The sequence below is a fragment of the Perognathus longimembris genome, unplaced genomic scaffold (genome assembly GCF_023159225.1).
Source record: "Perognathus longimembris pacificus isolate PPM17 unplaced genomic scaffold, ASM2315922v1 HiC_scaffold_4486, whole genome shotgun sequence".
NCBI lineage: Eukaryota > Metazoa > Chordata > Mammalia > Rodentia > Heteromyidae > Perognathus > Perognathus longimembris.
In genome coordinates, this window is record NW_025959808.1 from 1 (window position 1) to 24,619 (window position 24,619).

Sequence of the window (24,619 nt, forward strand, 5' to 3'; positions counted from 1 at the left end):
GGAAAGCTGGAAGAGAGAGGTAAGAAATGTACTAAAACAAACAATTATTTGTCACTCTAGCAGCTGTTCATGTAGAGGTCTCTTTCTTCCTTCATTTACCATTAAGATTATTCCTGTTGGTTTACTATTTTCTTTCTGGAATGCTTGCTCCGTCAGAACATAACATCATAGACTCAACTCATCGTTCATGTTAACATACGTAGCCTCAAAGCTACGTAACTTTACTCTCTTTTAGATTCTTTTTTTTATTCTAAGGTGATGTACAGAGGAGTTACAGTTACTTAAGACAGTGCATTTCTTTTTAAACAGTGTCACACCCTCCCTCATTTTCTCCCAGTTCCTCCCATCCTGAACAGCTCCCCCCCAAGTTGTATAGTTCATTTCCAATGTAGTGACTGTCGAGTATCACTGCTGAATTAGTGCACAATTGGTCCTACTGTTCCTAAGCTTCCCTTCCCCTCCCCAAATGAGATAAACTTGTATACATGACAAAGGATACAGAAATAAAAAACGGCGACTAAAGGGAAAACTAGAAGAAAAGAGGGGGAAAAAACCCACAAACAATATGATGAAAAAACTTGTTATTTCCATTTCTTGGAGTTCACTTGGACAAGCATCATTTTTTGTGTTCATATGCACATAGCGCTTGAGCCCTATGATCCTCTCCTAAGAATATCCTCCTTTGTTCTCACTGTGTGAATGTTTAGAGTCCTGTTTAATCTATCATGTCCAAGTGTAATATTTTTGTCTTTTACTATCCATTAAGTTTATGTGTAGATTTATAGATACATTCTATTGATTACAAATGAGGGAAACCATATAGCCTATATTTCTTCAGGTCTGGCTTGCTTCAAGTCTATTTCCTTACAAATGGGGCAATGTCCTTCTTTCTGTTGGAAGCATAAAATTCCATGGTGTACATATACCACATTCCCCTGACCCACTCAAGAAAATGTGATATATATATATGTGTGTGTGTGTGTATACATATTTATACACACACATACATACATACATACATACAATGAAGTTCTAGATTCTTAATTGTATTAATAACATTGTATTTATCAAAATTACCTATTTTCAACTGGTTATGTGGCTATGCCTGTAATCTTAGAACTCGGGAGGATGAGGCAGGAGGATTACAAGTTTGAGGCTAATTTGGGCTACAAAAAATAAAAATAAAAACACTTTCCACGGGAGGGAGGGGGGCATGAGGGACAAGGTAACAAACAGTACAAGAAATGTATCCAATGCCTAACGTATGAAACTGTAACCTCTCTGTACATCAGTTTGATAATAAAAATTTGAAAAAAAAAACAACAACAACAACAAAAAACACTTTCCACAACAAAACCAGGAAACAAAACTTATCTATTACCATCTTTTAGTCTTTTTTTTTTGTCCTAGAATCAGGGATCAGACATAGGACCCTGCACTTGCTAGGAGCTTCAATCTCCATCTCTATCCATTTCTTGATCCTTTGGTTTCCTTCCTTGGATTGTAAACTATGAGAGCAGCCAGCGTAATGTGTCTTAGTCATAAGATTCCCGGTATTTAAGAGGTACATTTGATATGTGATGGATATTTAATACTGGTTGGAAGAATTAATGAATGAAATTAAAGACATTTCAATTTATTCAACCATCTGCAAACATTTACTTGGGACCTATGTGCTATTATTTGTTCTAGAGGTGGAAGATGCAGTAATGAAAAATACCACTGCCCTTCTTTTTCTTTCTGCCAATCCTGGGGCGAAAACTTGCCTGGGCACTGTCTATAAGCTTGTTTTGTTTGGCTAGCTAGCATTCTACTTTTTGAGCCACAGCAAGACTTCTGGCTTTCTCTGAGTAGTTCATTGGAAATAAGAGTTTAATCTTGGGGCTGGAAATGTGGCTTAGTGGTAAAGTGCTTGCCTAGCATGCATGAAGCCCTGGGTTCGATTCCTCAGCACCACATACACAGACAAAAGCCAGAAGTGGCGCTGGGGCTCAAGTGGCAGAGTGCTAGCCTTGAGCAAAAAGAAGCCAGGGACAGTGCTCAGGCCCTCAGTCAAAGCCCCAGGACTGGCAAAAAAAAAAAAAGAGTTTAATTTTTGCTGTCCAGGCTGGTTTTGAACTGTGATGCTCAGATCCTGAGTTGCGTGGATTACAGGTGTGAGCCCTAGCTTGTGAGGCCCATGTTTAGATACTATCCAGGTTTAGATGTCAACGATGCTTCAATTTTATTATCTATGCTGTGTTAGCCCAAAACTTCATTTCAAAACAAACTTTATTAAATATATTAATTACTTTAACATGTGGCAAAAATTAATATGTTTGAAAAAAGGTCTTTAAACTTACAATATTTTTTTTTACATTTGCAGAGTTTGGAAACATTTGCAAGTTCTCTGATTCTGAGCAATGTTTTGATGAGAAGAGATATCCCCAATCTAACCAAGTACCAGATAATTCTGGCCAGAGATCAATTTAGGAAAAACCCATCTCCAAATATTGTGGTAAGTATAAACGTTTATGATAGGAAGGCTAAAACATAAAATGAGTTATTGAAGTGTATCACTGACCCATGAAAGAGCAAATTGTAGCTAAATTTGAATCCCAGAATATTTAGGCTTACTTGTAATACCAGAAAGGAAGAAGCATCACAAAAAACTTGTAATACTTAATGTTCATTGGAGAGAAGTAGGTGTATGAAAATGTCTGTCAAGCTGGGCCCAAGGTTAGAAGAAAAGCTCACTATATAAAAAGACACCCAAGTCTAGAAGTGTAACTCCATGGAACATTGCTTTTATTTAGCAGTTCCTGGGATCTGAATTAAGGTCTTTGCTTTCTTGGGCTCTGGATTTTGCTGGTTAGGTCTTGAGAAAGCATCTTGCTTCCTTCCTAGACACATGCTTGATCAGCCTAGGCTTTTAGTTGCTAGGATGGCTGGTGAGAAGTATTCTTGAGGCAGACTCCCAAGTAGCAAGGAGCAAAAGGGTAAGAGCACCTAGCTAGAGAAAAAAGATTTTGAAGAGGCCAGAGAGAATAATTAATGAATATTTGTGACTACATAGGAGTCACTTTTATTTTACACCAGAAAATGCAGTCCTGCCATGCCAAACAAACCTCTAAAGGAGTCTATTTCACTATGTTATCTAAAACATGAATAAACATGTTTAAATTTCTTCCTAAAGTTAAAAGTTCACTAAAATTTTCAGTAAATCTAAACTTGCTGATTTTGATTTTATTGGTGAGTGTATTTGATAAAGAGGCAAGTTTACTGTTTCAGATAGTTAGGGTGCTATAGAAAACTATTCAACACTGTCAGGGAAGAATTTAGAATGATTCACTGAGAAATGCCACTAAAAATGTAAGCTATAGGAAAATAATTGAAATACATTCTCAGTATTCTTCTTTTAAATCTTTGTTACCAGGGGCTGGGAATATGGCCTAGTGGTGGAGTACTTACCTAGCATACATGAAGCCCGGAGTTTGATTCCTCAGTACCACATACATAGAAAAAGGCAGAGGTGGAGCTGTGAGCTCAAGTGGTAGAGTGCTACCTAGCCTTGAGCAAAAAGAAGCCAGGGACAGTGCTTGTGGCCGTAAGGACTGGAAAAAACAAAACTTGGTTATCATATGGGCACATTAGCCTGAGAGCATGGGTATAGTGCTTGTATCTTCATGTTTCTTTGGTTGAATTTAACATGTGCTGATTGTTTTGGGTTTTTTTTTTTTGCCAGTCCTGGGTCTTGGACTCAGGGCCTGAGCACTGTTCTTTTTGCTCAAGGCTAGCACTCTGCCACTTGAGTCACAGTGCCACTTCTGGCCATTTTCTATATGTGTGGTGCTGGGGAATTGAACCCAGGGCCTCATGTGTAAGGGGCAAGCACTCTTGCCACTAGGCCATAGCCCCAGCCCAACTTATTATTGATTTTTTTCAGGGATGTCATCAAGGCATAATTGACGGCGAGTATGCCATTTGTATTAGTTTATATCATGGTTATGAACTACTGCAGCATATGGGAATGAGATATTTTTTCCTTTCTGGAATTACGCATGGAACAAAAGGTACGTGGTATGAAATTATGTAAAGAAATGATGAAAATATTTTTGTTGAAGATACATAAAACAGTCATCTAAGATGCTTTATTGTTATGATTTTGGTTATTATTTTGCCAGTCTTGGGGCCTGGACTCAGGGCCTGAGCACTGTCCTGGCTTCTTTGTGCTCAAGGCTAGCACTCTACCACTTGAGCCACAGCAGCACTTCTGACTTTTTCTGTATATGTGGTGCTCAGGTATCAAACCTGGGGCTTCATGTATGTGAGACAAGTACTTTACCACTAGGCCACAATCCTAGCCCCAGATGCGTTGTTTTTAAAAGCAATGAGGTGTTTTTGAGTAATTGCTAGAAAACAATACATATGACTCGAACTGGGAAAACCAGATGTTTTTTATTTTTAAATTGCAAAAATCTGCATTCATTTTTAGAGTTGAATTTCTTTTTACTAACTAATTTGTTTTAAGTTTACTTATTTGTAGAACCTTTTCTTAATTTTTTTTTTTTTGGCCAGTCCTGGTTTTGGACTCAGGGCCTGAGCACTGTCCCTGGCTTCTTTTTGCTCAAGGCTAGCACTCTGCCACTTGAGCCACCACGCCACTTCTGGCCGTTTTCCATATATGTGGTGTGGGGGAATCAAACACAGGGTTTCATGTATAAGAGGCACTAGGCCTTGCCACTAGGCCATATTCCCAGTCCCCCTTTTCTTAATTTTTGAAGGAATGACATGGGTAAAAAACGAACTTAGCCGAAATGAGACCTTTATGAAACTATAACTGCACACATACACATGGTACTTTAGCAAGTGTTAATGCTTTCCTCCACAAAGATATGGATTTTCATTTAAAATTCTGTCTTGTGTTAGCTGTGTGTAGTGATGCATACCTGTAGTCTCGGTTTCGTAGAAAGTTGAGGCGGGACGATTGATTCTGTTTAGGACTTTGAGGTACATCTAGGTAATACAGCAAGCCAAAACCTAAAATATGCTATAAGAATTATAGATTATAAGAATTATAGAATTATAAGATTATGACCCAGAAGAACCACTGTTGGGTATCTATCCAAAAGCCCACAAACAAAATCACAGTAATGCCACCAGCACAACAATGTTCATCGCAGCACAATTTGTCATAGCGAGAATCTGGAACCAACCCAGATGCCCCTCCATAGATGAATGGATCAGGAAAATGTGGTACATATACACAATGGAATTTTATGCCTCTATCAGAAAGAATGACATTGTTCCATTTGTAAGGAAATGGAAGGACTTGGAAAAACTTATACTAAGTGAAGTGAGCCAGACCCAAAGAAACATGGACTCTATGGCCTCCCTTATTGGGAATAATTAGTACAGGTTTAGGCAAACCATAGCAGAGCATCACAAGGCCCAATAGCTATACCCTTATGAACACATAAGATGATGCTAAGTGAAATGAACTCCATGTTATGGAAACAATTGTTATACCACAGTTGTAACTACTTTCAACGTCCTATGTGTATGTGTAGTTTCTATTATTGATGATGTTCTTGTATCACCTTCCTATGGTTGTACCTACACTATCTCTGTAATCTTATCTGAGTATATTGGAAACGGCGTTTACTGGTATTGGAAGTAGGAAATTCAAAGGGAATACCAAATTTGAGAGACACAGGATAAAAAAAGAGAAATAACTACAAAAGCAATACTTGCAAAACTGTTTGGTGTAAGTGAACTGAACACCTGGGGGGGAGGGAAAGAGGGGGAGGGAGGGGGGCATGAGGGACAAGGTAAGAAACAGTACAAGAAATGTATCCAATGCCTAACGTATGAAACTGTAACCTCTCTGTACATCAGTTTGATAATAAAAAATTGAAAAAAAAAGAAAGATTATATATTGTTTGTCTTTTTCTTTTTTTCTCTGTCTTTTTTTAATCAGTCATTGGGGCTTTGGGCATGGGTGCTGAGTCTGAACTCTTTCGCTCAACATTAGCACTCTACCACTTTGAGCCACTGGCTCATTTGCAGTTTTCTGGTGATTAATTGGTGGTGAAAGTCTCATGGACTTGGGCTGCTTGGGCTAGCTTTGAACTGAGATCCTTCGATTTCAGCTTCTTGAGTAGCTAGGATTACAAGACAGAGCCCCCAGCGTGCGCTTTTTTAAATGAGGCAAGGTTTCATTATGAATCCCAGTCGACCTTCAAACTTGTGATCCTTCTGCCTTACCGTCCCAAGTTCTTTTTTTTTTTTTTTTTGACATCTGGGAGCTTGAACTCTGGGCCTGAGCACTGGCCCTGGTTCTTTTTGCCCAAGGCTAGCACTCTGCCACTTGGTCCACAGAGTTACCTGTGGCCTGTTCTCTATATGTGGTGCTGAATCGTGGAACTCAGGGCTTCATGTATGTATGGCAAGCACTGTTTTTACTAGGCCATATTCCCAGCCCCCATCCCAACCAAGTTCTGATATGCCACCATGCCCAAATTGTTCTTTATTAATTAATATGAATTTTAAAACATTTTTTGATTGATGCACGCGAATACCCTTGTTTATATTTGGGTAACAATAGGTCCTTTAAATGTTTAAGTGTTTTATTGTCTGTTAGGATTAATACTTATTCAAGTTTATTGTTTATCAATTTAAACCTTAAATACATATTAGATATTAGCCTCATTTATTTGTAGTGAAAATCCTCAGTCTGATTTAAAGTTTAAATAAACATATTTCTCTTTGTTTTATTACTGACTTCCGTTTGGATGTTCCTATCCTACCTGTATACTTAGTTACTATTTAAATAAAAAGTAAATTTTTCACATGCTTAAAGAACAATACATTAATATGATTACTTTGGAAATTATAGAAATAATTTTGATTTTTTTTCCTGCAGGAGAAAAATGTAAAGATTTTTTCTATACTCATCCAAAGTTAAAGAAGGGCTGGGGATATGGCCTAGTGGCAAGAGAGCTTGCCTCATACACATGAGGCCCTGGGTTCGATTCCCCAGCACCACATATACAGAAAATGGCCAGAAGTGGCGCTGTGACTCAAGTGGCAGAGTGCTAGCCTTGAGCAAAAAGAAGCCAGGTACAATGCTCAGGCGCTGAGTCCAAGCCCCAGGACTGGCCAAAAAAAAAAAAAAAAGAAATTAGAAGTAGTTGTAATCAAACACTTCAGGTCATGGAATGGTAGGTAATACTTAGTAGTGTTGAAGGTATGGTAGTTGCTGAAAGTGCTAAGATTTCCACTTACTAGTTTATGCTAACACACCTTATAAAGAAGGAGGAATTTTGGGGCTGGGGTAGCCTTGAGCAATAGGAAGGCAGAGGTAGTGCTCAGGCTCTGAGTTCAAGGCCCAGGACTGACAAAAAAAAAAAGGAGGAGGAGGAATTTTAATTGTTCTAAATAATTAATGGTAAAAATTTGAATACAGGGCTGGGGATATGGCCTAGTGGCAAGAGTGCTTGCCTCGTATACATGAAGCCCTGGGTTCAATTCCCCAGCACTACATATACAGAAAATGGCCAGAAGTGGCGCTGTGGCTCAAGTGGCAGACTGCTAGCCTTGAGCAAAAAGAAGCCAGGGCAGTGCTCAGTCCCTGAGTCCAAGCCCAGGACTGGCCAAAAAAAAAAAAAAAAAAAATAGAGAGAGAGAAAAAAAATTTGAATACATTTTGGAAAGTATGAGCAGTAGGAATGCTTAGAATAAGATAATAAGGGAAAAGTTAGTTTGGGGCCAGTAAGAGTGAGAGTAAAACCATCTATAATAAAGTGGTAGCAAGTTATGGCACATCGGGAGAAAGTTTCATGTGTAGAGAGTGGTTAGAGAAGCCTGTGTGTGAAATGTTTTAGCTGATACCTGGTGGAAGTGAGGGAGGCAAACTGGGGATTTCTGGAAGAAGGATTACTGTAGGCAGAAAGAATAGCATGGTCCAAGGACCCTATTTGTTAGTTTGGTTAGTTTTATTAAAGATCAGTGGACTAGATTAGGATGAGTGAGGGTAAGAGGTGTGCAGATGAGCAGTAATGAAGGCCAGATGGTGTAGGGCTTTTATTTTCCCCCTTCAGTTCTGGGGCTTCAACTCTTGGCCTGGGCACTTGCTAGCACTCTACTACTTAGAGCTACAGTGTCACTTCCTGTGTAGGGCTCAATTACTTATTTGGTGCTGTTACTAAGACTTGAATTCAGGATCATTCTCTTGCTTGGCTTTTTTTTTTTTTGGCCAGTCCTGGGCCTTGGACTCAGGGCCTGAGCACTGTCCCTGGCTTCTTCCTGCTCAAGGCTAGCACTCTGCCACTTGAGCCACAGCGCCGCTTCTGGCCGTTTTCTGTATATGTGGTGCTGGGGAATCGAACCTAAGGCCTCGTGTATCCGAGGCAGGCACTCTTGCCACTAGGATATATCCCCAGCCCCTGCTTGGCTTTTTTGATATTCAGTGTGATGTTCACCAGATTGATAGTTTGGAGACCAAAGAGGGTCTAGAAGGGTGTCCTGAAGATTAACGTCTACAGAGTTTAAAGCAAAGCAGTCACCAAGGAGTTTGAGAAGGAAATGGAGAAGTGTATGGGAGAAGTAGGGAAGAAACAACAGTAGCAGTAGGAAAGAGTAGACTCTGGAACGCTTAAGAGAAATGTCACAAGAACTACCAAGTTTTCCTTTAATATGGCAGTGTGGAAGTCATTGATGCCTTTGATAGAGCCTCAGTGAAATGAGAGTAGAGAGGCCGGCGCTAGCAGGTTAGAGACTGGATTTGCAGTGAGAGTAGCAGGTTGTCAGGTATTGATCACACGCAGAAACTTCATGCTACAATGATTCAGAGCAAGTATGTTTAGAATAAGTTTATTTGCTATAGTTGCTTCTCTCAGCTCTTACTTTTTGCTTCTTTTGTATTGTGAACTATCACTGTATGGATTCCCGAGGAATAGTCTGAGCCAGTTCTTAATAAAATGGATTATTGTGAAAATGAAATTAATTAATTAATTAGTATATACAGTGTTTGGTTACTGGCATTTGTATATGATGAATAAGGAAGGTAAAGGCATTGTCAACCTGACTGTACAAATGTGCAATCTCAGCATACAAGAGGTTGAGGCAGAAGGAGTTAAGAGTTTGAGGATAGGCTGAGCTACATAGTGAGACCCTACCTCAAAAAAGAAGAACATATAGGCTGGCAGCTGGTGGCTCACACTTGTAATCCTAGCTACTTAGGAGGCTGGGGTCTGAGGATCCTGCTTCAAAACCAATCGATGAGACTCTAGACTTTATCTAATAAACTACTCAGAAAAAGCCAGAAGTGGCACTGTGGTTCAAGTGGTATAGCAATAATAGCCTTGAACAAAAAGAAGCTCAGGGACAGAACCTAGGCCCTGAGTTTAAGCTCCAGGAGCAGTACAAAAACAAAGAAAAAAACCACAGACACAAGGAAGAAAAAAAAATTTCATTTGAAGTTCCATACCAAGCTTGAAAGCCAAGGCAAACAATCACAAAAATATCTGTGTAACTACCTGGCCTTTATTATCCCATTCATACTTCCATTTTCTATTTCATTTAGTTGCCAGTCCATTTTATTTCATGTTTTAGATTATTACCTTATTTTCAATGTTTTCTATTAACATGAAGTAGTAGGGATAATAGTATATTTTAGATAAGACATATCACTTAGAAAATATGTTGCTTGATCATAAAATTCATGTTCATCTTCGTGCATTCTGCTGGTTACCAAGAATAAGCATTGGCAGCAGCTTTAGAATTGACTAGAGGGTATTCTGCAGTTATCTTTTGTGAAGTTGAGCATGTGTGGCCAGGTTAAGAAGGCCTTTAGTGAACAGGAGGGAAAGTTGTAGGAAACTAGTGGTAGCTCTGCAGTGTGTTTTTCTGTCTGTCCAGAAAGTTAAAGGGGAGAGTCAGTCATGCCCTGTGTTAGGGGCTACTCAAAATGACTCAGACACTTAATGGTCTTCTTTGGAACTTTATATTTCATTTTATGGGTTATAGGGTTTGAACTCAGAAGCTGGGTGCTGTCCCCGAGTTCTTTTCTTCGATGCTAGTGCTCCACCACTTTGAGCCACAGCTCCACTTATGGTTTTCTGGTGGTAAATTGGAGTCTGATCGACTTTTCTGCCCAGATAGGCTTTGAACCATGCTCCTCAGATGTCAGCCTCCGCTGAGAAGCTCGGATTACAGGTGTGAGCCACCTGTGCCTGACTACAACTTTATGATAGCCTATGAGAAATGGAGTCAAGATTGTTAAAATTACTGTGTAATGCAGTAGAAAAAGACGTTAAAACTTCTTACGTATATATTAAAAATGATTACTTAATATTAATATATGGCTTCAGGGTAGTGTTTTAAACTAGTTCTTCTGTAAAGACTTTTGAAAAGTTGTAACTAAAGTATTTTCTGTTCCACAGCTACAAACACCTCTGAAAAGAAATATGATGACACAAGAGTTATGATTGTTTTCTTGATTTCGAGACAGTGTTCAGGAAATTGCAGAAATGCTTTTTTTTTTTTTTTTGGCCAGTCCTGTGCCTTGGACTCAGGGCCTGAGCACTGTCCCTGGCTTCCTTTTTGTTCAAGGCTAGCACTCTGCCACTTGAGCCACAGCGCCACTTCTGGCCGTTTTCTCTATATGTGGTGCTGGGGAATCGAACCCAGGGCCTCATGTATAGTAGGCAAGCTCTCTTACCACTAGGCCATATCCCCAGCCCCAGAAATGCTTTTAAAGCATCAGCCAATTATTAGAGTGATGACGTTTGTTGGCCATGCTTCAGGGAAAAGCATGAAAGGTTTTACCCAGAAGGAGCAGTTGGAGGTAATTTTGTAGATGGTGAAACAGAAATAAAACCAATTAACATTTAACTTTTTTTGTAAGCACTAGTCACTTGGCTACTGAAATAAAATTTTATAACAAATGTGAAAAAAAATGACAAAGTACGTTTTGAATAGCCAGATAAAGTCCTTTATGAGACTACATTTTTACTCAATGATGATACTTTAAAAATTATTATTAGGGGGCTGGGAATATGGCCTAGTGGCAAGAGTGCTTGCCTTGTATGCATGAAGCCCTGGGTTCGATTTCCCAGCACCAGATATATAAATAACGGCCAGAATTGGCTCTGTGGCTCAAATGGCAGAGTGCTAGGATTGAGCAAAAAGGAGCCAGGGACAGTGCTCAGGCCCTGAACCCAAGACCAGGACTGCCAAAAAAAAAATTATTATTAGGGGGCTGGGAATATGGCCTTGTGGCAAGAGTGCTTGCCCCGTGTACATGAGGCCCTGAGTTTGATTCCCCAGCACTACATATATAGAAAATGGCCAGAAGTGGTGCTGTGACTCAAGTGGCAGAGTGCTAGCCTTGAGCAAAAAGAAGCCAGGGACAGTGCTCAGGCCCTTAGTCCAAGCCCCAGGACTGGCCAAAAAAAAATAAAAAAATAAAAAAATATATATATATACCTATATATTATTATGGTTATTCAGTTTACTCAATCAAATTTTTAAACCTTAGCTTTCAGTTTGCAAACTTTTTTTTCCTCTTCTCAGTCCTGGAACTTGAACTCAGAGCCTGGGTGCTTGCTATCCCTGAGCTCTTCAGCTCAAGGCTAGAGCTCTACCACTTGAGCCACCGCACCACTTCCAATTTTCTGGTGATTAATTGGAGATAAGAGTCTGACAGACTTTCCTGCCTGAGCTGGCTTTGACATGTGACCCTCAGCTCTCAGCCTTCTGAGTAGCTAGGATTATAGGCATGAGCCCACAATGCCCGGCGTTGAACTTTTCTTTTATCACTCAGTAATAAACAGCTTTTGGACTGATCCAGATTCTTGGACCACACTTTGAGTAGCGTCATTAAAAATGAAGTGGAGGGGCTGGGAATATGGCCTAGTGGCAAGAGTGCTTGCCTCGTATACATGAGGCCCTGGGTTCAATTCCCCAGCACCCCATATACAGAAAATGGCCAGAAGTGGCACTGTGGCTCAAGTGGCAGAGTGCTAGCTTTGAGCAAGAAGAAGCCAGGGACAGTGCTCAGGCCCTGAGTCCAAGCCCCAGGACTGGCCCCCACCAAAAAAACAACAAAATGAAGTGGAAACATTGAAGAAATAATTGAGTATGTAAGTCTTGAATTTAGGGGGAAAATTCATGGAAGTGAATATTCATTCAATGACAGATCAATGCCAATAGGAGGTACATAAATAACAGCTTCCTTTCTCTCTTTAGAAATATGTTAGCTATAAAAGAATAGTATTTTTTCAGGTGGGATTGGCTTATACCTATAATCCTGGCTGTTTGGCAGACAGAGAGCAGGAACATAAATGTTTGAGGCTAACTCCAATAGAAAAGTTCTCAAGACCCTATAGCTCAAAAATTTCCAGGGAATAAAACAGAGCTGGAGATCATGTCATCTGTGAATAGGGATAGCTTGATTTCTTCCTTGCCGATGTGGATCCCTTTGATATCCTCCTCTTGCCTTATTGCTATGGCTAGGGATTCCAGCACTATGTTGAATAGAAGTGGGGAGAGTGGGCATCCTTGTCTTGTTCCCGAGTCTAGGGGGAATGATTTAAGTTTCTATCCATTTAATATGATGTTAGCAGTTGGTCTGTTGTATATGGCTTTTATTGTTTTGAGGAATGTTTCATCTATTCCTGTTCTCTCCAGAGCTTTTAATAAGTATGGATGTTGTATTTTGTCAAAGGCTTTTTGGGCATCGACTGAGATAACAATGTGATTCTTGATTTTAGTTCTGTTGATGTGGTGAATTACATTGATTGATTTACGGATGTTGAACCATCCTAGTGACTGTGGGATGAAGCCTACTTGGTCATGATGTATGATTTTCTTGATCAGTTTCTGGATCCTGTTAGCTAATATTTTATTGAGGAGCTTTGCGTCTGTGTTCATTAGTGATATTGGTCTGTAGTTCTCTTTTTTGGTTGGGTCTTTGCCTGGTTTGGGAATGGGTATGATATTAGCTTCGTAGAATGAGTTTGGGATTTCTCCCTCTGTTTCTATTTTGCGGAAGAGTTTGAGGAACATTGGTATTTGGTCATCACTAAAGGTTTTGTAAATTCATTGGTGAATCCATCTGGGCCTGGGCTTTTCTTTGTTGGGAGGTTCTTGATTGCCTCCTGTATCTCACCGTAAGTTATTGGTTTATTTAGTTGATTTATTTCTTCTTGGTTCAGTTTGGGCAGTTTGTACTTCTCTAAGAATTGATCCATTTCTGTAAAATTATTGTTTCTGGCTGAGTAGAGGTTTTGGAAATAGCTCCTTATGATTGTTTGAATATCGTGTCTACTTGTTGTAATTTTTCCGGTGGAGTCCTTGATTTTACATATACGAGTCTCTTCTTTTTTTTGTAAGTCTTGCAAGGGGTCTGTCAATTTTATTTATTTTCTCAAAGAACCAGCTTTAGTCTTATTTATTTGTTGAATGGTCTTTCTATTTTCAATCAGATTTATCTCCTCTTTAATCTTGTGATCTCTCCCCTCCTAGTCGTTTTAGATTCTGTCATTTCTTGTTTCTCCAGTTGTTTTAGTTTCATCGTGAGGTTATTCACCTGCTCTGCTTCCATTCTTTTAATGTGAGTGCTGAGGGCAATGATCTTGCCCCTCAGTACTGCCTTAGCTGTGTCCCATAGGTTTCTTTGTGATGTGTTTTCATTGTCATTGTGGCTTATTAATTCGTTGATTTCATGTTTAATTTGGGTTCTCTGACTCAGAAGTCCCAGTTAAGAACTTACACCGCACATTTGCTGGCCCACGAATCAGAGGGATTGTGCATCACCACAGTGAAAGATTAGATGCCGCCCACATGTCTAAATAGATGGTGTCCATTTTGTGCCATTATATATGCTTGTGAATTAAATGTTGGAGGTTTTCTTTGGAAGTGGGGGCAACAGTGAAAAGGAACCCAGGGATTTGGGTATAAAAGGCCAAACCTTTGCCTCTTGAGTGCTGGAATGACAGGCATACACCACCATGCCTGCCTATGAGCAAACTGTTGATGTGTTGTCATGGGGTTATTTCTGAGCTATCTTAAGCAAAGAAGGTACCCCTGAGCAATTAGTAGTATGCGACTTCATGTGATCGTTTTATTGATTAGGGTTTCATGTTTTGTTTTGTTTTTGTTTTGCCAGTTCTAAGGCTTGGACTGAGGGCCTGAGCACTGTCCCTGGCTTCTTTTTGATCAAGGCTAGCACTGTGCCACTAGAGCCACAGTGCCACTTCTGGCCTTTTCTCTATATGTGGTGCTGAGGAATTGAACCCAGGGCTTCATGTATAGGAGGCAAGCACTCTTGCCACTAGGCCATAGTCCCAGTCCCTAGGGGTTGTTTTTTTGTTTGTTTGTTCATTTTGTTTTAACAATAACTCTTGATGTTCTGATGCATACGAAAGGCTTTTTATCCCTTTACAATAAAAAATACATCTAAAGGAAATAAGAGAAAATGTCAAGGTCTGACAAAGCTGTTGTGATGGCTTCCTAAGTATTCAGTATTTCATTGTCTTCCCTCATTCACCTATACACAAAAATATCTTATATCTTTCAAATATCAAAGTCAGAAATGCTTATAGATGTCCTGAGAATAACGACAACTAAGCAAGTTACATATAAAAGCATGGCATACATATGACAAATAAAAATCATAGCTTATATTCATAATTTTTGAAACACATACTGTCATTCAGATGCACATATTTTTGGTAAGTTCAGTTCTGTTGATCAAAGATACAATGGAAACAATTTTGCGCAACTATGATAGATGTTTAGAAATAAGCCCCACTCTACCTGTACCATCTTTCCTGTAGATGAAGTCAATTCTTTTAGTGGCAAAATTTCACTGCAGTCAGTCTGAGTGGCGTGGTCTGTGGTGAAAAAGCCAATCTTTAGTTCATCAGAAATGTTAAGTCTGAAAAAAAAAAGAAAAACTGAAAAGGTCAAATGTGCCTTGTGCTAGAAATAGGTGTCAAAAATGTCCTCATGAGCTGGGAATGTGGCTTAGCGGTAGAGTGTTTGCCTAGCATGAATGAAGCCCAGGGATTGATTCCTCAGCACCACATGAACAGAAAAAGTCAGAAGAGGTGCTGTGGCTCAAGAGGCACAGTACTACCCCTTGAGCAAAAAGAAGCCAGGGACAGTACTCAGGCCTTCAGTAACAAGCCCCTGGACTGCAAACAAACAAACAAAAAGTACTCATTACCTGACTCATGTAATTGGACTCTTTCTGTAACAACAATAAATTAGTAATAATAATAATAATAAATTAAGAATAATAATTTTTAAAAAAGAAATAGGTGTCATGCAAACACTTTGGGGTAAATTCCAGACTCTTTCAAAGGAATGGGGTGTGGAAGCTAGTGGATTATCTGCTCTTACCCATCTACTGCAGGAAACTATTATAAGTTTTGCATGGGTATATCCAGCAGAAATACTTTGAGATAGGTCTTACATCTAATGTGAGGACACAATGTTCAACTAACTTCCTTCCTTCTTTCCTTCCTTCCTTCCTCCTTCCTTCCTTTTATCTCTTTCTCTTTTATATTTCTGTGAGGTACTAGGCTTGAATTCAGAGCCCAGCTACTCAGAAAGCTGAGACCTGTAGTAATGAGGTTCGAAGCCAGCCCTAGAAGAAAAGTCTTCAAGTTTCCTTTTCAAATTTATCAGGAAAAAGCCAGACTAGAAGTGTGTCTCAAGTAATAGAATACCAGCCATGAACAAGAAAGATGAATGCAAGTTTTTAAGGCCTGGTACTGGCACGTACACACACACACACACACACACACACACACACAGACCACACATACACACACACCATGGGTGGTATGGTAGTGGTTGATTCCATTATCCACATGATGTTTTGGAACCTCACAATTTTTTCATCATCTTTGCAGAAAACTAGGCAAGTGCAGGTAGAAAAGTCCATGAGATTCTTATTTCCAATTGCAACAGCCAGAAATGGAGCTGTGGCTCTAGCAATAGAGTGCTAGACTTGAACAAAAAGAGTTCAGGGATAGTGTCCAGGCCCCAGTCTAGAGACATGTACAAATATTGAATCCCCATGCTCATCGCTCCTCTCCTTCAGCTCAACTCACAGTGCCTGTAGGCAAGTGATGGAACTTTTGTGCCACCCTGGTCCATGTTAGGGGTAGGGAGAATCCGTATGGAAGATCATGGAGCTCTAGGTCACTGCTTTTTGATAAAGTCCTTTGTCTCTGACCAAGGAATCTTGTGTTTTCTGCCAAGGGTCACAGAACAGTTACAGGCAAACTTACAACTCCTTAAGTAAGGCAAGAGCTCAAATACTATTCAGTACTGGACCATTATCTAATTTAAAACCAATCCTTCCAAATTCTACTTGCAAACTGAGCATGGTAGAATATGCCTGGAATTCCAGCATTTGGGAAGTGGAGGCAGGAGGATTGTGAATTGAAGGCCAGACTAGGCTAGATGGAGTGAATCTGTTAAAAAAAAAAAAAAAAGGAAAAAGAAATAAAGAAAAGAAGAAAAAACTCCTTCTTACATTGTGTGTGTGTGTGTGTGTGTGTGTGTGTGTGTGTGTGTGTGCCAGTCTTGAGGCTTGAACTCAAGGCCTGAATACTGCCTGGGAGCTGCTTTTCTCAAGGCTAGCACTTTACCACTTTTTTTTTTTTTTTTTTTTTTTTTTTTTTTGGCCAGTCCTGTGACTTGGACTCAGGGCCTGAGCACTGTCCCTGGCTTCTTCTTGCTCAAGGCTAGCACTCTGCCACTTGAGCCACAGCGCCACTTCTGGCCATTTTCTGTATATGTGGTGCTGGGGAATCGAACCTAGGGCCTCATGTATACGAGGCAAGCACTCTTGCCACTAGGCCATATCCCCAGCCCCGCACTTTACCACTTTAGCCACAACTCTGCCTCCAGCTTTTGAGTAGCTCACTGGAAATAAGAATCTCATGGATTTTCTTGCTTAGTCTGGCTTCAAACTGTGATCCTCAGATCACAGCCTCCTGAGTAGCGAGGATCATAAGCATGAGCCACCAGCACCTGGCTGAATGCCTTTTACGATCATGATGAAGTGATTTACTGAACTGAATACCAATATTTATGTTCTGTCTACCTAAATCTATAACCATCCGTGAAACTCATGTGTGCAAACCACCAATAAATTATAATTGTCACACTAAAATTACACTGTATTAGGGAAATAAATGAGTCATATAATAAAAATCAAATAAACTTTTTTTTTCCAAATAACTTATAACAAACTAGGAGAAAAACAATTTTTTTTGTCAGTTCTGGGCTTGACCTCAGGGCCTGAGCACCGTCCCTGGCTTCTTTTTGCTCATGGATAGCACTCTAGCACTTGAGCCACAGCGCCACTTCTGACTTTTTCTATGTATGTGGAAGATGGAGTAGATATTGGAAAGGAATCAAACCCAGGGCTTCATGTATATGACGCATGCTCTGTACTAACAGGCCAGATTCCCAGCCCAAGAAAAACAATTTTTAAGCAAGGATGACATAAAATATTTTTGGTACTTTTCAAAATGACAATTTTTATCCATGACAAAGGTACAGGTAACACCTCCCATCCTCTACCCAACACATGGAAGTTTTAAGTTTTCTTTTATGATATACTTGAGAAAATTAAATAAAGCAAAAATACAAACATTATACTTACAAATACGTATCCTGGAAAACTCAGGTAATAATGAAAAGTTTTCTAGAAATTATTATATATCTCTAAACTTTATGTATTTCTTATCAACTACTCCCATTACCCTCAAGATATTTGACTAAACATTGATTTCTACAGTCACCCTTTTACAAAGCTTTTCTCTTTCAAAGAGAGAAACTCGGTCTTCTAATTCTGACTCTGCAAATCTGGGCCCAAACTACCCAAGCTTCATACATTTAACTTATTAAAAAATGAGTGCTAACGTTTTACCAAAGATAACAGCCATATTGAGTTCGGTAGGGTTTTAGGAAGCCCAGAGACTGAGAAGATGGATTAGATGTTGGAAAGGTATCACATCCTGGACTGCTGACATTAACAGAACAGCTTATGCCACCCTACAGGACCTTTCTGACATAGAGAGCTCCCAGAAAATGATAGTCCCAATCTGACCATTCAAGACCAAGAATTCCCTCTTGTCCACCTGTAGGAGGAATTGATGATGCATCATAGCTCCCTCTCCAGAAGTGCATGACTTCTACGTTTTCGAGAACCACCTTCATGTCCGCAAACTCCAGTAAAAGCTTCCTGTGATCACCTGCTGACAATCCTATCAAAAAAAAATAATCTGCACTTGCGGACCGGGGGAGAGCTGAGAGAAGAAACGAGGAAGAAGCCCGAGTCCGGTCCAGTGTGCAGGAGGCCCGAGTCCAGACCGGTCGGAGGAGGAGCGGAGCAGTGACCCATACTGGACAGGCCGGAGAGCTGAGAGAAGAGAAGAGCCTCAGGAGGAGGAGGAGAGAGGAGTGAGGCAGAGCGGAGCGAAAGCAGACGGGCCCGAGGAGCAGAGCTGAGAGTCCAGCCGTGCCAACGGGAGAATGGAGCCTTGAACCGACCCTGGGCCGGCCAGAGGAACGGGGCAGAGCTGAACTGGGCTGACAGGAGGAGGTCTGAGGACTAAGGCCTGAGGGAGAGTGTGAAGCCTTAGGCCTGAGGAGGAGTCTTAGGCCTGAGGCCTGTGGGAGAGTCCTGAGCCTTAGGCCTGAGGAAGAGTCCAGAGCCTTAGGCCGGCAGAGAAGCCTAAAGCCTGTGTGGAGGTTTGAGGAGGCTTCAATTTAAGCTGGAGGAGAGGCGAAGCCCACAGGAAGGAAGCTTGCTCCTCTGGAGGCTTGCAGATTTGGAGGCCTGGAGGCTGAAGTGATTAGAAATTAAGGTGGGGGGTCGTGGTTCAGGTCAAGACAGGTCTCAGGTCTGGGTTCTGGGTAACTAACCCAGGACAAGGTATTGACAGGCAAGCATTAGGAGGGGGAGGGTGGCTCTGGTTCTGGGTTTTAGATTGTAAATAGAATCCTTTTGTAAATAAAACCCCTTCCCACCTTATGTTGTGCCTCAGGGGATTATTCTCCCTCTCAGAATACAACACTGAGAATGCCCTCTGAGAGTTACTCTGAAATCTACAAATAACAGATACAAGTGTAGAGACCATGTCTACAAAGAATCACTACTTTTGTTCTTCCTCATTCCCCTTCAGTGGGAATAATTCCCTTGACTTCTGTAGTTTTATAAATGGGGCCTCCTGCCTCCCTCACAGCCACCCAGGGCAGGCACCCCATGCGTGGAAATCCTTTCCTTAAACTGGATTAACATCTCAGCAAATCCAGTGAAGTCTATGCTTAAGACAGGGGCAATGTTATATTCTCGTTATTGTCGCACTTCACCCAGGTTAAAGAGCAAGTGATCCCCTTAAATCTATCTACCATGGTATCTACCATTTTCTGAATAACGACAATGACGATGATAACAGCCATACTCATAGGACAATAATGACATATCAGCTATTATAGGATAAAGAAGGATTATGGACTGAATATCTGAGGACTCTCTAACTTTATATGTTGAACCCTATAATAGCTTTTGTTAGCATGGCAAAATAGCCGAAAGGAAAAAGGAAAGAATTCTTTTTGAACATGACTTCAGGGGTTTCAGTCAGTGATTCACTGGCTACTTTGTTTAGAAAGTAGAAGCAGAACTTCATGGCAGAAGGTCATGGAGAGCAAAGTCACTCACCTCCTGGAGTCCAGTGGACAGAGACAGGATACCCTTCAATAAGTCATCTCAATGATTTACTACTTCCTCTAACTAGGCCCCACCTCACATCACCTCCCAATACTGCCAGCGAATGATGTATCCATTAATGAATTAGTCCATTGATTAGGTGTGATCTCATAAGATCATCACCTCTCAATGACTGGATCCAGCCGAGGATCAAGGCATAAAAATATGAGCCTCTTGAGGGGATACCATAACCAAGTCGTAACATCTGTTGGGGTAGTATTTGAAGATGGAGCCTTCAAGGAGTAAGTAGGGTCCTCATGGGTTTGTAAGAAGAATTGTTACCTTCAGTCATTGAAGGCTATGTAAGAACATAGAGAGAGGCAGATTTGTGCAAATCAGGAAGAGAGCCTTGATTGAACTTCTCAGCTTCAAGAACTGTTAGAAATGAATTTTTATCTTTTAAGCCAGCCACTTCATTGTAATTTATTGTGGGAATTCACAAAGACTAGAACAGTATCCAGGAGAAAGACACTATCTGTAATTTATGACCTTTCTTTCCAACCCCTGCCTCACACCTGCTAAAGAGAAAAGCCTTATATGATTGCTGACATTGGAGAAAATGTTGAACACAAATGACTATGAACCTCTTAAGCTCTTCTTACCAGCCTATTCACGGAACAAATAAATGTGTTCTGATTCTTTCTCAAAAAAAATCTGCAATCACCTTCTTTTCCATCTTTCCTTTCATTTTTTTCCCTTCTCTAGTGGAGGCCAATGACATGAGATGATGAGAAAGGACAGGAGCTGTACAGAGAAAGTCAGCAGGCAAGAGGAGGAAGAGTGGACCGGCTTAGAAGTGACATGGAGAGGAAACAGCTACAATGGTGGGAAGATCAGATATACTGAACAAGAAGGTAAGTGAACTGAAGATGACAGAAGTTAAGCCTTTTCACTCCCAGGAGAGGTATTTATAAACATAGAGAAGGAGGACACTAGCTACTGCTCTGAGACAATGGAATGAAATTGAAAGGATTGGTCTAAGTGCATAGTCAAACCACTTAGCAGAGCCTAGAATAGTTTTTTAGCTAGAAAGTGAACAAGTACTCAGAAAATGATGGGGACATGAAAATGATGAAAAATCATATTGAAGCGTGTCCCACTGGCCATATCCAAGACAATGTAAGCATCAGAAAAAGCAGAAAAATAGAGAGTAAGATGCAATTGTTGGCTGGAGGAGGAGATACATGCCTATAGACCCAGATATGGAGTAAATGAAGATGGGAGATTCACGGTTTAAGACCGGCCCAGGCCCAAGACCTTACCTCAAAAATAAACTGGGCATCAAGATACATACCTGTATTTCCAGTGATATGAGAAGTGGTATAGGAGAATAGCAATCTGAGTCAGTCCAGGGAAAAAGTGAGAGACCCTTTCTGAAAAATAACCTAAAGTAAAACAATATCTGGAGCTTGGTTCAAATGGGAAAGCATTTGCCTAATTAGTGCAAGGCACTGAGTTCAAACCTAATTACCACCAAAAAAACAAAACAAAACAAAAAAAGAACCAAAGGAAGGAAGCGAGGGAGGGAGGGATGGAAGGAAAACATGGATAATGATGGGTAGACTGATCAGTTGAGTTTATGAAAAGGAAATCTTGTCATCCCTATGAACAATTTAGTCACTTATTACAGAGGGAAGTGTCACAAACTTAAAGTAGAGAACCTTAGAATCTACCAATTCCCAAGGTCAAAGTGAGTGGAGAGAAGTTGCACAGTGGTCCCACTAGCATTGGAGCCCTGAGAGACATCTGGCTTCATTTCTGTGGCACTCCTGCCATGGATGCCTGACTTCAGTCTGGATTTGATAAAACAAGATATGAAACAGGGTAGAGCTGATCATCAGACAGAATGGAACATCTGTACTTTTAAAGTGACAAGGATATAAAAGACAGGGCAAGGCTGAGGAACTCTCCCAGACTGAATGTGGCATTTGGCCGCAAGGGAAGTCAGGATCACTTGACTGAAGGGAAAAAACTGAAGCCTGATTAGCAAATGGATCTGTCACCCAACAGTAGATGTTAAGCACCTGAGTCTTACCACCCCACTCAGAGGCAATCCTGAAGAGCATACCTCGCACTGAGCAGAACTTGAAGAAGAGCATTTGTTTGTGTACTTCTTAGATGAGAAAGGGACAGAAACACATCTCCATGTTAATTTATGGACAAGTGCAAAAGGTTCAGCTGAATGGTCAGGAATCAGGGAGGAACAAAATGAACAGGTTGATGACAAGAAGATTTATGTGGCTGAAACTTTAAGACTGAACAGAGACATTTCTAAATGTCACCATATCCAGGTAGACACAATGATACACTCTAGCTATCAGTCATTTTCCTTAGCTATTCCAATGTCTGCCCAATGATCCTTGAATAAAATGACCTTGGTGGCAGGGATAGAGTTCAAGGCAAGGATTTTCCTTTATTAAGACTGTCCAAGGGGCTGGGGATATGGCCTAGTGGCAAGAGTGCTTGCCTCGTATACATGAGGCCCTGGGTTCGATTCCCCAGCACCACATATACAGAAAATGGCCAGAAGTGGTGCTGTGGCTCAAGTGGCAGAGTGCTAGCCTTGAGCAAAAGGAAGCCAGGGACAGTGCTCAGGCCCTGAGTCCAAGGCCCAGGACTGGCCGAAAAAAAAAAAAAAAAGACTGTCCAAGTCACCCACCAAAGTGCAAGAGAATCTCATCAGTCAACTGTTCAACCACAGACATCAATACAAGGGAATATGAACCAGAGAAGTGAGCTGGCTACCTAGTGGAAGGTTGATAGCATTGAATCTCTGCCATCATTCTCAAAGGGACAGACAGCAACAGTCTGGGTATGAATTGGCGTTTCCTGAATTTGCATCTGCCAGGCCCACCATACATGCACTTACCCAGGTATCTTATCACCCTTACATTATTCTGTAAAGCATCACTTATAATCACAGAATTTATTTCACAGTAGAAAGAAGTACAGTAATGACCTCATGCCCTAGGAATTACCTGGTCTTATCATGTAACTCTTGGCCCACAGCGGGTGGCCTAAGAGAACAATGCAATAGATTGACTGAAGATTCAATTGTGAGAAATGAAGAGACATCTCCATGAATGAGTGCAGTTCTGTCTTTAGGATCTGCTTTGAATGAGTATATGGTGCTGCCTCCCCTACACTCCTAGATCCAGGACTTAGGAGAAGTGGAAGCAGAATCAGTTTTCTGGTCATGATCAATCAGTTTTCTGTGAGATATCCCTATTAATAACTACGTCCATAGAAAAAGGAAAGGGGCTGGGAATATGGCCTAGTGGCAAGAGTGCTTGCCTCCTACACATGAAGCTCTTGGTTTGACTCCCCAGTACCACATATATGGAAAATGGCCAGAAGGGGCGCAGTGGCTCAGGTGGCAGAGTGCTAGCCTTGAGCAGGAAGAAGCCAGGGATGGTGCTCAGGCCCTGAGTCCAAGGCCCAGGACAGGCAAAAAAAAAAAAAGAAAAGAAAAAGGAAAGAAGAAGCAATATAGAATGCAGATCCACAGAGAGAAGGAACAGAAAAAACCAGAACACTGGTAAGATAATCATAGGTAAAATGATTACAGCAAAAGAGGAAATTACCGTTCAAAGAGACTGGCTTCAAGACACATTCTCCTGATTCTTTCCTGCTTCACAAACCTCTTGCTTTCTCCATAACTTTCACAAACAGCCAATGGAATCGCCATCTGTCTTGCTGTTTCAGAAGAGAAGCCATCCTGGGATTTTTAGAAGCAGGAGAGAGACATCAGATTTAGACTTCAAAAAGGCTACTCTAGCTCCAATGTGGAGACAGCAGATTGTGCAGAGGGAGAGAGGGTGTTTGACTTTCTTGAGGAAATCCCGTTCCGAGCTACTCTTTTCTCTTGCTTGGACTTTCAATTGAATTAGCGGACCATCAAGCTTTCTTTGGGACTTCTTTCGGGAGTGGAATCAGTGGAGATGGCATTAGATGTGCTAAGTTGCTTGGGGAAATATAAGATCCATATTGTTGCCATTTTTTCCCTCTTCAAAGAACATCAGACTTTGCAGTGCCCCATGGCTTACAGACATCTCTATTTCATGGCCCATCTTACCAAATCTCACAGTTCTACACACCATCTTTATGTCAATTGTTCCTACATTGGTGAATCAAGTTGGTTCTTTTACTAGAACTTGGAGCTCCTAATCAACTACTTATTTAGCAGCTTAAATGGGTGCTTAATAGTCCCACTGGCATTCTGTGTCTCTAGCTTTATCATCTTCTTATCTTTCTCAACAGAGTTAATGGTGACTGCATTCTTTCAGTTAACAAAGTAGGTCCAAAACCCTAGAGCTTTTTTTTTTTTTTTTTTTTTTTTGGCCAGTCCTGGGCCTTGAACTCAGGGCCTGAGCACTATCCCTGGCTTCTTCCTGCTCAAGGCTAGCACTCTGCCACTTGAGCCACAGAGCCGCTTCTGGCCGTTTTCTGTATATGTGGTGCTGGGGAATGGAACCTAGGGCCTCGTGTATCCGAGGCAGGCACTCTTGCCACTAGGCTATATCCCCAGCCCCCTAGAGCTTTTCTGATGCCATCAGCCCTACCAGTCATGCTTTCAACACATATTTAGACATTAACTGTGCACCTCAGGACCTCCAACTGCTGCTTTCCCATACATTTTTCTGTAGGTAATAATTTCCTACCGGGTTTCCTGTTTCTGTTCTTGTCCCTATAATAATCTAACACCAGTCATGAAAATCTCACAGACAGCTAAGTTAGACAATGAGATTTTGGTCCTCTTGCCCTCCTGCGGTCCCATCTCATTCTGAGTGACAGCTGAACTCTACCAGGCCTTGGTGGCTCACATCTATAATCCTAGCT

General features: G+C 40.9%; 1 protein-coding gene across 1 annotated transcript; it reads left to right on the top strand.

Moving 5' to 3' along the window:
* Positions 1–2,364: 2,364 nt before the first annotated feature.
* On the top strand, positions 2,365–20,564 carry LOC125344834 (Fanconi anemia group M protein homolog). The gene is made up of 3 exons (XM_048337159.1): positions 2,365–2,497; positions 3,926–4,052; positions 20,486–20,564. Exons 1-3 carry the CDS (start codon positions 2,411–2,413, stop codon positions 20,506–20,508), a joined length of 237 nt encoding a protein of 78 aa, XP_048193116.1. The 5' UTR covers positions 2,365–2,410; the 3' UTR covers positions 20,509–20,564.
* Positions 20,565–24,619: the final 4,055 nt, after the last annotated feature.